The sequence below is a fragment of the Leuresthes tenuis genome, unplaced genomic scaffold (assembly GCF_036924035.1).
Source record: "Leuresthes tenuis unplaced genomic scaffold, fLeuTen1.0.hap1 SCAF_23, whole genome shotgun sequence".
NCBI lineage: Eukaryota > Metazoa > Chordata > Actinopteri > Atheriniformes > Atherinopsidae > Leuresthes > Leuresthes tenuis.
In genome coordinates this window covers 22,836,406-22,852,818 of record NW_027325377.1, presented here as the reverse complement: position 1 = coordinate 22,852,818, position 16,413 = coordinate 22,836,406, and the positions used below count along the sequence as shown (strand labels likewise).

Below are 16,413 nucleotides of genomic sequence, written 5' to 3'. Positions count from 1 at the left end.
GAACTGTTGAGCCGTGGTATCATTGCTCGTTGACTTTGTTTTGGAAAAAAATGTGTTATCTTTTCTCCACAAAAGTCGTTCAATTTTTAAGCAGCCGTGAGCAGCTGAAACTCCACAATGAAACTGTTAGCTTGCACTCCCCTGCTAGAATGTGTGCAATCAAAGACAGGAGAGAAATATATCGTTTTCCTATTGATCTGCTGCCTCAGAAGTCACACAGAAGAATTTGGAAGAAATACAGGATATGTATCTTTGTTTTGTTTTGGTGGAGTTCTGCTGCAACTTGACAGCTTATATTTTAATCATTATCGCCTTAAAAATGACACTTTTTTTTCTTAAATGATATATCGACAGAAACTAAATGACACTCAGGCTTCTGGAGTCTTTTTTTTTTAGAAAGAAATACACGATGTTCACGGCAGAATGCATCTAAAAGGTCTGCCGCTCCTGTTTTTCTCCCTTCAAACATAAAATACTGCTTAAGGTGTACTCCTAGCCATGGCCCATGGTATTATACTGATTGTGCCTGTCATGTGTCCACTTCATCAGTGTAGTTTTAATCAACTTTGGAGTTGTGCATTTCCATGCTGTTTCACAATAGCAGCACTGATAGGCACACTAAAGTGGGGGAGTTCAAGGGTCCTGCTAATTAAGGTCTATGTCTATTTAAATCCCCTGCTTTTCCCAGCAGAGTGAAGGCAGCAAAATAAGATGAGCAATACAAAGGCACAGCACCCATCTGTCCTTCAGCATCTCCTCTAGGCTGCCAAACGTCACAGCCATGAGAGGCCTGCTCTCCCTACCTCTCAAACCTCCAATTACCACACTCCCTGTAGACCCACACCACTATGCCTGATGCATTTTTCTAATGCTCTCTTTTTCAAACTTTCTCCCATCTTTCTCATCTCTCCATCAATTTCCCACCCGCTCTCTCATTGTTTACCCCATCTCTCCTCCCTCAATTTTCCCATTTATTGCATCTTGTTTGTCTTGCCCCTCTCTTCTTCTATCCCAACTTCCATTGCTTCATCACTCCTCATCCATGTCCAGGTTCCAGTGTCAGTGGCCATGATGAGTCCCCAGGTGATCACGCCGCAACAGATGCAGCAGATCCTCCAGCAGCAGGTGCTTTCCCCCCAGCAGCTCCAGGCCCTGCTCCAGCAGCAGCAGGCTGTCATGCTGCAGCAGGTACATCTGACCGGGATCAAATGTAGAAAGTGTAAACAAAAGTTCAGCACTAACATGGTGTAGATGCAAGCTATGGCCCGTCAGTGGGGGGGTGGTATGCTTTGGATCAGAAATGCATATTTACCGACCCTCCACTCACTTAACACTGAACACATACTAATCTGTACGGCTGTATATAAAGTTTGTTGCATGTTTATTTTAGTGCCTAAACATTGTCGTCTAGCCAAACTGTTGAAAACATTCAGCCCCACGCAGCCCTGAGTCACTCCTGTGTTAGCGTTACAGCCATCCGCCACTCATGCCAGCTGAACACGGTGTCCTTGACACGCTTACCAAGAGGAAACTGAAATTGACGTTCTTGTTCATGTCACCTCTAATTAACCGTCTCTGGTGTGTCGCTGGTTCAATTCCCTGACAAGCATCCATCAGGGACTGAGAGAGTAGGGCACACTTGGGCTGAACACCAGAAGCTGAATGATAGGTGATGGATGATGTAATATTGGGAATCAAGTCGAGAAGGCACACACTTGGCAAAGTCTCATGTCAGCGTTGAAATACATTTCTCATTTTTAGATTTGATTAAGAAAAAGAGAATAGTTTAATTAAGAATGTCAGTCATTCTGATTATCCTTCTTCATTAAGTGCTTGAGATTTGCTTTCTGCACAATTGCATGTGATTACCAATCCTTTTTACAGCAACTAAAGCAATTATCTAGCATGTATTTTGGCTCAACAGTTCTGACTTTCATAACACTATATACTCCAGTAACTATGTCGTTAACTTGGTCAGTCTTAACATAGCAACGTTAATCATCTTCAAATCTTTAATCCAGAACATCTGTCCTCGATCCTAAATCATCAGGGATCACAGTGAAAACCTGCATACAGCAAAGTTTTATCATTGATTCATGTAGTTTATGTGACCGCAGCAAGAGCTGAAAACAATTTTTCACTTGCCCCTGGGGCTCCCATTCATTTTTAACATCACTGCCGGTTAAATCATGTGGAGTTACTCTCACAGAGCCGTGCATTCAGATGGTCTGCTTCATGGACTCTCTTTCAGGACAAACACCCATCTGAAGATGACTTGAAAGAAAATGAAATGAAAGTTTAAATAGCTATAGTACTCCGTGTGCTCAAGGAATCAGTTCACTGTTGTAAGCCTGATCCTAAGAGGGTTTACTCTGTTTATTTCACCCACTCCACAGGAAGCGCGTGCACTCGGGCTGCCAAATCCAGAGTTAATATGATGGATTGTTGTCTCTGTTTAACTGTTTGCCAAGGATTATCAGTGGTTGATAATTAGATCATCTGGAGATGAGCACCTTAAAAACATGCATTGGCTCATTCTTGTCTGTGTCTTTATGTATGTGTCCACAGCAACACCTGCAGGAGTTTTATAAGAAACAGCAGGAGCAGCTCCATCTACAGCTTCTCCAGCAACAGCACCCTGGCAAGCAGGCTAAAGAGGTAGGTAGATGTAACGCCATGCATGTTTCCACAAACAGTCCAACATTTAAATGACATGGAAGTGATAGAAAGGTATACTCAGACAGGGAAATAGTCATATGAGTCTGTTTAATTTGGATTAAAAAAAGAACATCACACACACACACGCCAGCTGTATTCCTGTTACTATCAATGAAGATGGAGGGACTGACCCAATTAATTAACTGTTTCAGGTGACGTTTGAACACACTTTGGTATTACTCACTGATTTATAGCAAGGAGACCAGAGACAAAGGGTCCTGCATCTAACCCGTTAATGAACCGTTTCTGTGGGCGCGCAAACACTCAAACACATGCTCCACCACTAAAGTTACAATTTACGCCGCTCATAAATCACAGTGACAGGCAGCTGGTCGACAGACGTGGCTTTTCTCTTCTTGGCTATCAGAAGGGAAGAGACAAGCATGACGGCCTCAAGCACATTTGTGTAACAGTGTTGATGCTGAACCTCATGAGCAAGTCTAGGGCCACATCCAGACAACACTGGAAGCAGTCAAATTGATAGGAAAAAAGAATCTCATCAACACACACACACACACACTCAACTTTTATTTATTTCATTTATGCTCTTCTCTCCGAGATGCACCTCTCAGCGTCTCCTCAAGCAGCCCATTATGCTGCCCCAACAGGAAGTTGCAACTGACCTCCCGGCGGCATTGTTTCTGTTTGGATTTGTGAATAGTTTTTCAGAGGCCTCGCCATCAAATATGGAATAGAAATTGCTCTCTTATTTCTCTTGAGGCGCGTTGGGAGGGTTGTGGAGGGCAAACTGCCTCCCTCCAACATGCCATTACGCAGCCTGTTTTCCAGTGAGCGCATCACGAGTTTTACCCCCCCCACACACACCTTCCCAGGTGCACCATGATAACATCATACGGAAACGTGTGTGTGACAAGCAGCGTGCACAGACCCATGTGTGGAGAGGAACGTGGGAGAAACACTGAAAAACAACGTCTTCATCGAGAAAAAAAAATCTAACAATACAGCCAAGTTATAGTCTGAGATGTCATAAATTTATGTAACCGTTTGCAATCTGGCACCACTTTATACACGTGAAAAAATGTGCTCCTTTCTGTCTTGTTTTGATGTGGTTGACTGAGTTGGATGTTTTTCTTTTTATTGTTGTTTGGGCTGTTGTTTTGCACAAGCCTTACGCAACTGGCTGTCTTTATGCAACTGCCTGAGCATTCCCGTGCACGTGAGGCTGTACATCTCTCATTCTGCCAGTACCTCTGGTCACATAAGCTGTAACAGACCATCAGTGAAGGCGAGACAATTAACTATCAGGGGTGTGAGAAGGGGGGATTATACCAGAGGCTTAGTATCACACACGATCATACACATACACTGACGGGCTTGAGAGCTGGTCTGTCAGTATTGCTTTGTGGCTGTTTGTGTGTGAGCTCACACACAAGAAGAGGAGGAGGCAACATTGTTGTGGAACAGTCCAAAAAGCAGGAAAAAGACTGAGTGAGCGCAGACGGAGAGGTAGAGCTTGTGGAGTCACAGAGGAAGAAGCAGAGAGCTGTAGCTAAGGTCACAGCAGATGCATACTCTTACACACCAGACAGAGCTCAGTCTTCTCTCTTCTCTCCAGCTCTCAGCTGTTAATTCCTCTGTAATTTTCCCACCCTCTTCTCTTCTATCCTCTTCTGCTCCTCTCTTCCTCCTCCTCCTCCTCTCTATAGCAACAGCAGCAGCAGCAGCAGCAACAACAGCAGCAGCAGCTGGCTGCCCAGCAGCTCGTCTTCCAGCAGCAGCTCCTGCAGATGCAGCAGCTCCAGCAGCAGCAGCACCTGCTCAACATGCAGCGCCAGGGCCTGCTCTCACTGCCTGGGCCCGCTCCAGGCCAGGCTGCCCTGCCCGGACAGACCCTGCCCCCACCAGGTAAGCAGGGGAAGGGAATGGGTGATGTAGCTGTGTTGATCTTGAGCACATGACTTGCAGCAGTTGTTGTCACATACTTTCTGTGATTAGTCCGGATGTCCATCAGGTATCTTTAAACCTGTCTGTCTTTCTCCTCTGTCTTCTTGTCTTTGTTTTTCTTATCGGTATGCACCTGTCTTCCTGTTGCACACACTCATCTTTAAGTGTATCTGTTTGTCTGGCTTCTCCTCATTGGTATGCTCCACTGCCATCCAATTTGTCCTTAACTCTCCACATGAATGTTTTGTTTAGTCTTTTATTCTTCCTTTCCCTCTTCTCTTCCTCCTTGTTTGATTATTGCTTTCTTTGTCTACCTCTGTTTTTCTCGCAGCTCTGCTCTGCCAGTGTTCGTGTTTGTTGTTTCCATCTCTGTTCCTATTCCCCCGCTCCCCGGCCCCCTCCTTCTTTCAGTAGTTGTTGTTGTTGTTGTTTACTGCCTTGACTGAGAACCTGGGAGAAGCAAAAGAGATTAATAAAAGGACACACAGTGAGGGAGATGGGAGAATAGGCTCCATTTTCTCCTCCAGAGCCAAGTAAACACCCATGTTTGCAGTTTATCACCAAAATGGCGGAGACAGAAGATAACAAGCAGGGAAATGTTTGACAGAAATCACATGAGTGAAAAATGTCTAATTAGTTTTTTTTCTAAGCTCTAAACAAATCTTGTGCATCTAACATGGAACATTTCATAGTTTTTCCATATTCACAACAGAGCGATGCGTGTGAGCTGCTATCAGGTCGAGAAGTTAAGTCCAAATGGAAGTTTTTAGTGAGGCAGCATCACTCACAGAGACCAAGGCCCGTTAATCATCTGTACGAAGCTTCTCTGGTTGTTTAAAGAGTTGAGCCTTTTGTTTCATACAGAATATTAGGCTTTTAATTTAGCACTGATATGAACGCTGTGTAATATAATCCCTTTTTCTCCCTCTTGATGTAGGTGGCTTGAGCCCCGCAGAGCTCCAGCAGTTGTGGAAGGATGTGACCGGAGGCGGCGGTCACACCATGGAGGATAACGGCATCAAACACAGCAGCGGTGGCACCGGCACTGGGCCCGCTGTGGGTGGCGGCGGTTTAGACCTCTCCACCAACAACTCCTCTTCAACTACCTCCTCCTCCAATCCTGCCAAAGCATCGCCGCCCATCTCTCACCACTCCATCACCAACGGACAGTCGCCCGCCCTCAACCACAGAAGAGAGCGAGAAAGAGAAAGGGAGCGAGAGAGGTAAAACAATTGAAATGTCATCAGCCTACCTTCTCCCTACGACACTAAGAAAAGATCACAGCAGCATGCTTGGCACCCATCACACAAGCCTGTTGTTGTGCCAAGATTCACTGTGGAAAACATCAGAACTCCAGGGAAAACAAGGTGTTTTGTTTATTTATGCAATAGTTTATTAGTGTCTTGGTAATATTAAAGGAAAAATCAGAGCCTTATTCTCCCAAGGGAACATTGAACACACTTAGCCTGCACACACGTATCAAAAGCAGGAAGAAGAAGAAGCCACGCAGACTCACAACAAGCCTCCCTGGCAGAGAAGACGAGGTAACCCCTTGTACATTAAGTATTTAGCGCTTTCTCTCTTTTTTCTCTTTTGAAAATTACCTTCCTTGCGTGCTCGTCATGTAAACAGAATACGTGATGCCTTGAGTGGCGTTTCCAGGATGTTTATCCTTGTGACAGCGTCTTTTATAAATGCACCCAGCACCGAAACACTGACTGTTCACATATCTGCCTATCTGCCCATGCATTATTCAAAGGCTTTTCTTGGGCGATATTATAATAAGGACTTAGGGTGGAGATGTGTGTGTCTGTGTGGATGTTTGGTAGAGACTCACACTGGAGGTGGAAGTGCTGTGTAATTGGTTTAAAGTAGATGCTATCTCTCCAGTACCACTAAAAGGAGGCTTGAAAAAGATATCTTTTGGAAGCAAGACAGAGAGAAAGAAAATGAGAATGAGTGAGGGGAGAAGGAAGAAAGGGAAAACAAGACTTTTTATCTGCCTGTGTCCCGAGGGGTGTGTGGTGTCTCATAATGATGGAGCAAGGAGTATTGTCAGGAGCGCTGCTTACCAACATGCCATGGATCAATGTGGGGAAAGCCCCTCTGTAAAACACAGCTCTGCCAGCACCAACACATCGACCACACACATTCGAGCACAGCCAAACGCACGTTAAGGCGCACGCACGCACGCGCTCCCATTCACATTTTCACACGCAGACACACACACACACACACACACACACCAGTGCCAAGCCTAAAGGTTAAACTGTCATCTTTAATAGGATGTGCTGTCTAGGCAGGGTCGTAACTTATTTGGGTGCCATTTGAAAAACGCCAGAACACCCCTGCTCTCCTTGTCCTCAAAGAACATAAGTTACACAGAATATTAATCTCCTGATGAAAATGATATTGCTGTCTGGATTTTTAATGTTTACTCGAAAGCCACCCCTCCTCTCCCGATAATGGCTGTACAAGACAAAGCTTCCACTCGTTCTGTTGGGGATGTTAGCTGAACTTTGGGTTCATGCAGTTAGTATGTAGACTCCTTTTTTACGGCTCTAAGTCTGTGTTTCTCTTGTTTAGTCTTGGTTACTGAACAGCTGAATTGCCCGCTGCTGAATCTGCTGAATCTTTTGATCTCTTTCCACTTGATTGCAACCTCATGTAAATCATCTCGAGGCAGTTTTTTTTTTACGCTGCCCTGCCCCTCTCATTCTTCAGACCTCCCTCCCCTCCTCATTTCCTTTTTCTTGTTTGCTCATTTTCTTTTCCTCTCTTTTTTCCCCCCTTCTTTTTGGTCTGCTTCTAGTTCACTACATGAAGAAAGCGGAGGAACTCACCCACTGTATGGTCATGGCGTGTGCAAGTGGCCCGGCTGTGAGAACATCTGTGAGGACTTTGGACAGTTTTTGAAGTAAGAACGTGCTCTTATGACTAAGATGCAATTCTGGATGGTTTTTTTCTTCTTCTTCTTTTTTTTTTTTTGTGAAGCACACAAAAGTTGTCCCCTTCACTCAGTGCACTGCCTCCTCTCTCTGTGGCCTCACAAAGAAAACATCTCTGCCTTCCACAGAGCGCATTTTGACCTTCCAGATAGCTACCTGACAGGGTTCTGCTCTTGCAAAGCACAATTCAAACCAACTCTTATCCATAACAAATTTCCTTGCAAGCATGGAGGGGCCCGATAGGTTTGTGAAAAAGCGTCAAAAGCTAATGGCAACTCGCACGGCCGCACACCTACCTTCACAACAAAAGCCCCCCATTCACTGTTGTCATGGTGCAGGCGCCAGAGCAAATGAACTCTTCATGCTCCATCAACAATTTAGTTAATTAGCTCATTTGTAATTGGCCGGCTTTGTTGCCAGGATGTTAGTGGGGGGACATCAAAGGAAGAAGGTGTTTGCAGCACTGCCGATTACAGGTTATCACATTGCCACTCACCGAGAGTCTCTCTCCCTCCCTCTTTCCCTGGCTCCCTGCTCTCACACAGAGAAGAAAAGAAAGGGAAAGCTTTAATTTGAATATTCTAATTAGATTTGTAATTAACTGTGAAATAACGATCTGGTGAGTGTTTTTCATGGGCTGTAAATGTCCATGTGAATTCACATAAACTCTTGAAATCAGGACATTGTTCTGGCTTATTTTCCAACTAATGCATTTCTCTACAGTATTGACTGTAATAAGGTGCAGAAATGTACTGATACAAGAAACTAGTCCACCCATGGGGAGCTGCTGTAGGATTTAGGTCAGGTTTTTGCTAATTCAAGCAGCTTGTGATTTAAAGCTAAAAGGAGTATCTTTGGATTGAAATGAGCTTAATAAACTGGTATTTACCAGCCTTTCAAAGACGCATCCAGTCAGTATATTAGGCTCAGTTTTCACACGCTGTCAAGGCATATAACACACTTAAAAGAGCCATAATTGACAGCAGTGGATTTAAATGAATCAGACGTGAATATATATTACAACTACAGCCTGACAAGTGTGTTTGCTTATTCCCTTTGGAGAATGTGACACAAACATGTCGGTGTCGGTGTAGTAGAGTGGCCATAGCACATCTGCAGGCATCATCTACTGCAGTATCATTTTAGAACTAACAGAAAAGCCAGTTTGCTGTCGAACCTGGACTCCATCCGCTCTAGTTCAGGTAGGACAGTTTGCCTTGCAGCTTGGGAGCAGATGTGATTCAGCAAGCCTGCATCGGATTAGCAGGTTTTCTTATATCGTGTCCTATCACCTTAGCACACTAACTTAAAGAAGGCATCAGTCTATTCCTTTCCACTGTACGCTTTGTTCACACTGAAGTCTGTGTGCTCTAAGGATACTGTGTCTAGGTAGCTTAGCTGGTTACTCAGGTGAGGGCCAGAGATACACTGCTTAATGCGATGTGTGTGCCTGTGAATCCTGTAAGCTGGTAAGCCTCTGCAAAAAGGATGCAAACTGAAAGAGCGGGGACGACAGAAGGAGAGAAAACAGGTAGATTTCAAACTTGAAAGCGAGCGCACAGGTTGGCAGACAGTTTTGTAAGAACACTTGCCAGAACATTGGCTGCTACAGAATAGCATCTTGGTTCAGCACCCCCCCACCCACCCACCACGCACACTGTAACCCAGCCAGCACATGAAAACAGACACCGACAAAGAAGGCAGGCTCGTCATTAGAACAAAGATGGCTGCTCGGTGGCGTGCCTCGGAGCAGTGATTGTAGGTGTCAGAGGGAGTCCTTTTATGTTTCCGGAGATGCCAGTAGACTACACACACACTGACACGCACGTGCACGTACGCACGGGCACAGTTTAAACGGGGTTACATAAAGTGTGTGTCAAATTTAGATGACAGTTTAGATGTTGGTAGTTGGGTGGAGTGGGGAGGGGAGACCCAAGTCAAGCTGGCATCTCGTAGCTCGCTGCAGGAGCTCAGCTCAGCGGCAGTGACACGTTTAGTCATCTATTGTTTTGTTGCATGAAGAAACTTGTCAGGATCAGCATTTAATAGCTCTTCACTGTGCTTTAAAGTGTTCTCACCTGGAGAAGGTAGCCGCAAGGTGGCTGGCACCCTGAATTAGCTCTGTGAAGTTGAAAATGAAAACGCGTTGCCAGGACTGTTTCTTAAGTGGTGGCTGTTACGGTTTGTGGGTGTATTTGTGTTAGTTACAAGACAAAGAGGAGTGGCACATTGATGCTTTGAGGTTATGTGCAAGAGCTGTTTTGGAGGAAAGTCTTTGGTAAAGATAAAAGAAAATCCAATTAGTGTTGGCACATTTCGATTCTTATTTATGAGGCCATATTTGTCTACACGATATCTCTCTTGCTCACCACAGATTTTGACTTGAAAACCCAATAAACATGTACATATTCAATCCCTCTAGTTTAGCTTTTCACCTTTTATATCCCTTTTAAATGATTGTCCTCGCATGTCAAGAAGACACAGACTATCTGTATATAAACGGATACTTGCCACCCCCTACTACACACACACACACACACACACACACACTTAACTCTTCAACTTTCTGTCACCACTCTGCTCTCCTTATTACTGGCAGAAAGGCAGGCTCCATGTTGAAATGGCAAGCTCAGCCACTAACCTGAACGTTGGTGTCTGTAACCCGCTGCTAATTAAACCCACAAGGCAGCAGCCAAATGTCTCAGTTTCTATATAATGTACACATATGCACACTGTGGCAACCCCCAGCCCCTGCATAGCACAGCTCTCCTCCACCCTTTAGCATGTCTGCTGCACTGTGACAAGACCTTTAAAAGGGAGGGCAGCAACTGTATGTGTGAGAGAGAATTTGTAAATATAGGTTTAGTTATGTATGCAGGTAGGTTTACAGTACAAACTTAGAGTGTTGTGTGTGTGTGTGTGTGTGTGAAACTGGCTGATTTGGTGTTGGTGTGCCACATGCAGACAGTTACGGGGCCTAACTTTCTCTGCAGGGCTTTCACAGCCCCTGATAATACACACAGACAATTAGCACAAGTGTATCATCCATATATGCTGGCTTGAGTAGATTTATTATTGGGCCCTTAGTGGACGTTGATGGCCTATACATATTCATGTGAGCATCTTGGGGAAAAACCTTTGAGATCTTTTGTTCCCTTCTCTTTAAGACAAACTGCAGGATGCAATAAAAGAACAAATCCTTATCTGTGGGTTGAAAAACAACATCTTTGTCTCGCCTCTTCCTCACCTTTTGTTTATCACTCTCTTTGTCTTTTTTATTCGCCATTATTTGCTTTGATTTCTCTTCCTCGGCTACATCTTCCAGTCTCTATCTACATCTTTTCTCCCCTGTTCTCAACTCACATGGGTAGTTCCCTGTAGGGCATAAATCAATGTTCCTCTGGAATGAGCCGTAACAGTAAACATAAACAGTAGGCAGCCAGGCTTGATATTGAGACAAATATCAGTCCATCTCTGAGTTTAAGTGCTTATACACTGACGCTACAGTTTGGTCAGTCCAACTTCTTCCATTTTTCACCTTCACATATAGATTTAGCTATAACTTCAGCAAACAATAGACGGTGAAGTTCAAGATAATAGTGCAGCGAAAATGTTGATGTGTGAGAGGCAAACAAGAAGATTCAATGTGATTAAAACCACTTTGTTGTTGAGAAATGATAGGGATGAAGAGAAAAATACTCTTTTCCCCACATTTCAGTAAATAAGACTTTCTTTCGTTATCTGTCATGTGCGTCTGCCCTCCTCCTCCATTTGTCTTCGTTTGGCATTATTAATGCTCAGCAGAACATGCTGCCATTTGAATATTTCATAAATGGACGTAGTAATCTTCCTGTAATCGCCTTGCTAACTGGCCAGCAGTGAAATTGAATGTAGGAAGCTCGAACTGTCTTGAGGACCGTCGCGAGGCCCTCGCACACAAACACATTCAGATTGGCAAAATGCAAGAGAAACAAGCTGCTTGTCGATGAGAGGCGAGCTTAATAAAGATTTCCCCCGTCGTCTTTGTCTTCTTTTTTTCTTCTTTTTGTAATGAGGTATCTTCAGGGACAGCGAGCAGCCCACTCTGTGCTTTTGAAGCAGCTGTAATTCATGACACACGCCATACATCAAGTGCATAAGATAGCATTATGGGCAGTGAAATGAAAAGGGTATTTGCAACATTAGTTCCCTCATCCTGCAAGGGACGTGATTAAATGATTAATGAAATGCCCCCTTTTTGCATGCGCATTCTGAAACAGCAATTAGGCACAGGGCTGAAGAAATCCACCACTCCGTCCCTCCCCTCTGCTGCTGTCCCTCATCCCTCCCTCTCCCCTCCCCTCCTTCTTTAGTGCTACCTCATTCTTGATTTATAATGAAAAATTTCTGAGCACTAGACCCGAATGGTTACGAAAGCATAAGCAGGGACAAGATGAAATGGTTTTAAATGTGCACAGTCTAATTGAAAGGTACAGAGCTATTGTGATTACAAATGCTCTGTTCAGCTTTTGATTGACAGGCCAAGAGAAGCCGGCTCATCGGGTTGTCTTGTTTAGCACATGGCAGATAAACAAGAAGCGAGGGAGGAGAGTGGAGGAGTATGTGGTGGGAGTGTGTATTTTTTTGTGTGGCCAATCAGAGCTTGTGCAAGTTCACGATAATGCAAGCGAGTGTGTGTTCTTAGATAAAGTGAAAGCCAGAGGGGGAGAGATTTTGTACTCCCTCTAATGCACTGGAGGCAGCGCTGTAAATGATCATTGAAGGGTCTGCAAGCTAACCTATAATTACTGGAGATAAAGTGGCAGCTCTGGCATTTCATAAGCATTCCTCCTCAAAGCTTGCTTTGTGAGTTTGTCACCAATGATCATTTAGATGGAGGCTCATTACCCAGCATCACAACACTTTACGAAGGCCTTTTCGCCACATATTTGTGTTTTTCTGCGTGCGTCTGCCAATGGACGCTTTACCAGGACCGAAGGTCTGCCTTAATGGTGGAGCTTTTGTGTCCTACAGACGAAATCCAATCAAGACAAAAACCCTCATTGACTGCTATGGCTGCCTGACTGCCTTTTTCTTCCAATGAGGCGAACACACCAGATATATTTAATATGTCTGCTGCAGGATAATGCACCTTGGAGTGAAGAGCTGCTTTTGTGTGTCAGATGTTGCTGGTGTTAAATTGTGTGTATTGTTTTCAGTAAATTAAGGCGACAAAGCCGTTCTGCTGGGCCAGCATCTTTTATTCTCAGAAGAAAGCAGTGCTCAGGGTGGTACTGAAGTTAGCCATCTAAACTGGCGCAGGCCTATTGTCATGTTAAACATGGCACCACACACCATCATGTTACTTCTAATTACCTCATTTCACAGTAGAACAATGGCTGCTAACTGGATCCTATAGATAATTGTCCCAGTATGGAAATATTATCATGAAAACAAAACATTGGTGAAGTTGATACTGTAGTTATCATCCTCCACAATTCTGATCATGAAAGTGAATAGAATCGTCGGCCTTCTTGTTAGGTGTGACATATTTGATGGGTTATAATTTGGTGTGTAACATCTCCTCCTGTCTGTCTGTCCCACCAGGCACCTAAACAGCGAACATGCCCTCGATGACCGGAGCACAGCCCAGTGTAGAGTCCAGATGCAAGTTGTACAGCAGCTTGAAATACAAGTAAGTTCTCTCAGGGGTGATGTAGAGAAGACGTATTGTTACATTCTACCATTATCACATTTTACAGCACCCAAGGCACAGGTTTTCCATTCAAAACTTTATTTTTTTAAGTTGTGGAAGCGGGAGAAAGGCCACATTGTGGTCTGCTTAACACTCCCAGACAAGCAGGACCTGCTGAATTCAACAAAGCCTCTAAACAAAGGAATCCTCAGGCCTTACAACGAAAGCCATTATGGCTGTTTTAATTGAATTAAGCCAATGCTTTATTTTCTGCTTTCTTTTTTTTTTCTCTTCTTCTTTCCAATTAATAGCGAGCGCATCTCTCCCAGTCTGCTGTGTTAATTAACTGCACTTTGCACCTGAAGAAAGCTCAAAAGGAGGGAACTATTTTCAGTAGGTGGAGCGTGACCTTATTAAGAAGTCATGCTGGCTAGATAATGAGAGTGCTGATTGAGCGACATTATTACTCAGCACTAGCGACATGCGCTGCTCTTCCTTAGAAACAAATAGATATGTGCGTTTGAAACTGGGCTTAAACGCAGCACCAGCTGGGAATATTCAGACCAAACCAGGCCTCAGTTTATGGTGATGGTTGGGTAAAAAGTTCTCCTCTTTGAGTCCCAGACCTGACACTTTCCACACATATTTACTGTCTGCTCACTTGAACAGTTTGAAACGAACTGGCTGTAGTCTGGAGTGCCGTGAAAGTAAATAATTCTGCCAAATAAAAAGAAGATCGGTTGTACGATTCTATTTCAGCACCAGTTTATTGAAGTTTGATCTGAACAGTGTGGCTAATTACAGTGCTGTCTCTCCCTTTTCCTCCATCCCTGAACCCCATCATCCCCCTCTTTTTCTTTTTTCACCGAGATCCGTCACTAGTAATGAGGCCCAGCTCTGTGCACGTGCACACGTGTGTGCGCATACCTGCTTGCTCGTCTGTCTCTGTGTGTGTTGGATCCTTGTGTGTGCGTATGCATCCAGGGTGGTGGGGGTGTTCAGCCTTTCACACGGTCCGGTCCCTGTCACTCCGTATGAATTAGATTGATGATAGGCACCGGCTGGGGCCACTAACTGGACTGGGGAGGCGGGGCCGCCTGGTACCCTGTTTGGAAGACCCCTTCACCTCCCAGCAGCTGCTGGCTACGCTCCATCCCCTAACAGTGTCCACAGGACTTTGAGCAGACTCTCAGGACCACCTAATTTATGGCCCAACTAGCTTGTTACTGTCAAAGTCTCGCTGACCTAAATTCTTCTATTGACAAAAAGATGAAATGCTATTTGTTTGGCCTGACCTGTCTGCACCTTCTGCAGCTGTCTCTCCCTGTTCTCCTTACATCTTCCTTCTTTCTTTCTTTCTTTCTGTTCTTCCACTCCTTTCTAATCCACCCTAATGTACTCTCCCCTCTTTTTGTCTTCACAGCTTTCTAAAGAACGTGAGCGTCTTCAGGCGATGATGACCCACTTGCACATGCGGCCCTCAGAACCCAAATCATCTCCCAAACCAGTGAGTGCATATTGCTCTGCTCGCCGTAAACACGTCTGGCTCTGAATAAGACAGCCACACAGAAAATGAACGGTTTAACCGCGCAGTAGTTGTGCGAATGAGTGACAGAAGATGAAAGGAGTGGAATGGGATTTGTAATACAGAGTTACATCTGCTTCTTATCAGTTATTGTGCGTTGCGAGAGGACAATAGACTTTGGAAGTGTATTAGATGGCGGAGTCCTCGGCTGAAACAGCAGGGTCATTTCTTTGTGATAGATATAATAGCCAAAACAACCTGTTGGCTGCTGATGACTGTTTGGCTCAGTGGCCGCAGAAGCACTCAGAAGTGGAATGAGCGAGGAGAAGATATGTCATTTTAACAACAAACAGCTGAAAATAACAGCTGAGTGGGGAAGACATGTGCTGTTAACATGATGAACACACAGTGAAGCTGCAATCGTCTACCAAAAAAGAAAAAAAGCCCAAAACTGTGAAAGGGAGTCACTGGAGAGGGAAAATGATGTCATTCTCTTGCCTTTTACTCTTAGATTGAATGATTATGAATGCATTCATTTCAACCAGTATTTGAATTTGGTATTACGATTGTACATTTTTGAAAACATTACCCCCCCCAGCTCCCCTTTTTAGACATTTTGAAATATTAGACAGCAAAACATTGTTAGCGTCTTTCTGCTGCTTAGTAAGTGCCTACTTTCAATAGAATAATTTTCCTCATCACCTCTCATCATAGAATGTAGATAATCACAAGATAGCATAATTATCCTATAATTCCATCAGGAATCAAACTCCCTTTTTATTATTCAATCTCTCTTTCTTCCTCTCTGTAGCTCTTTCTTTTTTTTAATCTTCAAAACTCCGGCAGCTTGGTTCCATCTCGTCCAATAAAGAATTTGCAGCCTATAATCCACGCCTGAATATGAATGAATGATGCTAATGAAGTATTGCATTACATAAAGCACACATGAAAGAGCGGCTAATTGCATTTGATGGTGGGGGCAATTCAGACAGAATTCCTAAACGAACAGTTAAGTCCTCAGTTTTAAGGCTTCCCTGCTTTTTAAAGGGAGGTAAGATGAAGATTTGTTGGGGGAATGACATCCATGTGTGTTTATCCTCTGTACAGAAGTGGTAAGATATAACAAAACAGATGGTTGGTGGATTCCCAAATGGAAGCATGAATCACAGGGAATGGTTCATGGTTTAGCCCAAATGCACAAATGAAGCCATGTAACAGAATGCAGAGAAAATGACGTCTCCCCCCCCCCCCCCCCCCCCCCCCGACTTACCGAACAACAGAAGCCTGTACGGACAGCACCATAGCAGCTCATTACAGCTATGGGTATATGATTATCATCTGGAAACCCCTCCATCCGCCAGAGTTTCTCCAACTTGACATTTTGTCGTATTTATCAACACGAGCTGCGAATGACCGCCTCACCCCTCCATCTCTCTCAGCGCCTTTGGCCCCACACTGCCTTCCGTCTTTCAAGTCGCTTTCAATTCAAACTCTCGCTACGGATGCATTCCACTTGTAGGCTTACAATTAAGGCAATTTGGTTTGAATATGTAACGATGTCATTACCATTCCAAGTAAATTAGCACAGAGACTCAAAGGTCAGTAAGGAATTTTCCAGTCGGTTAGAGCCTCTCACATGAGAT

The 16,413-nt window shown here is 44.3% G+C and overlaps 1 protein-coding gene across 6 annotated transcripts in view; it reads left to right on the top strand.

The window, feature by feature from the left end:
- foxp2 (forkhead box P2) overlaps positions 1-16,413 on the top strand; it is a 91,973-nt gene that overhangs the window by 61,511 nt on the left and 14,049 nt on the right. For 5 of the 6 annotated variants that reach the window (XM_072377785.1, XM_072377783.1, XM_072377788.1 and 2 more), the window contains 7 exons: positions 1,051-1,188; positions 2,569-2,658; positions 4,386-4,584; positions 5,561-5,846; positions 7,436-7,540; positions 13,158-13,245; positions 14,669-14,752. In XM_072377785.1, the coding sequence (XP_072233886.1) occupies positions 1,051-1,188; positions 2,569-2,658; positions 4,386-4,584; positions 5,561-5,846; positions 7,436-7,540; positions 13,158-13,245; positions 14,669-14,752 (990 nt within the window). The remainder of the gene's footprint in view (positions 1-1,050; positions 1,189-2,568; positions 2,659-4,385; positions 4,585-5,560; positions 5,847-7,435; positions 7,541-13,157; positions 13,246-14,668; positions 14,753-16,413) is intronic. The other variant, XM_072377786.1, reaches the window with a different exon arrangement.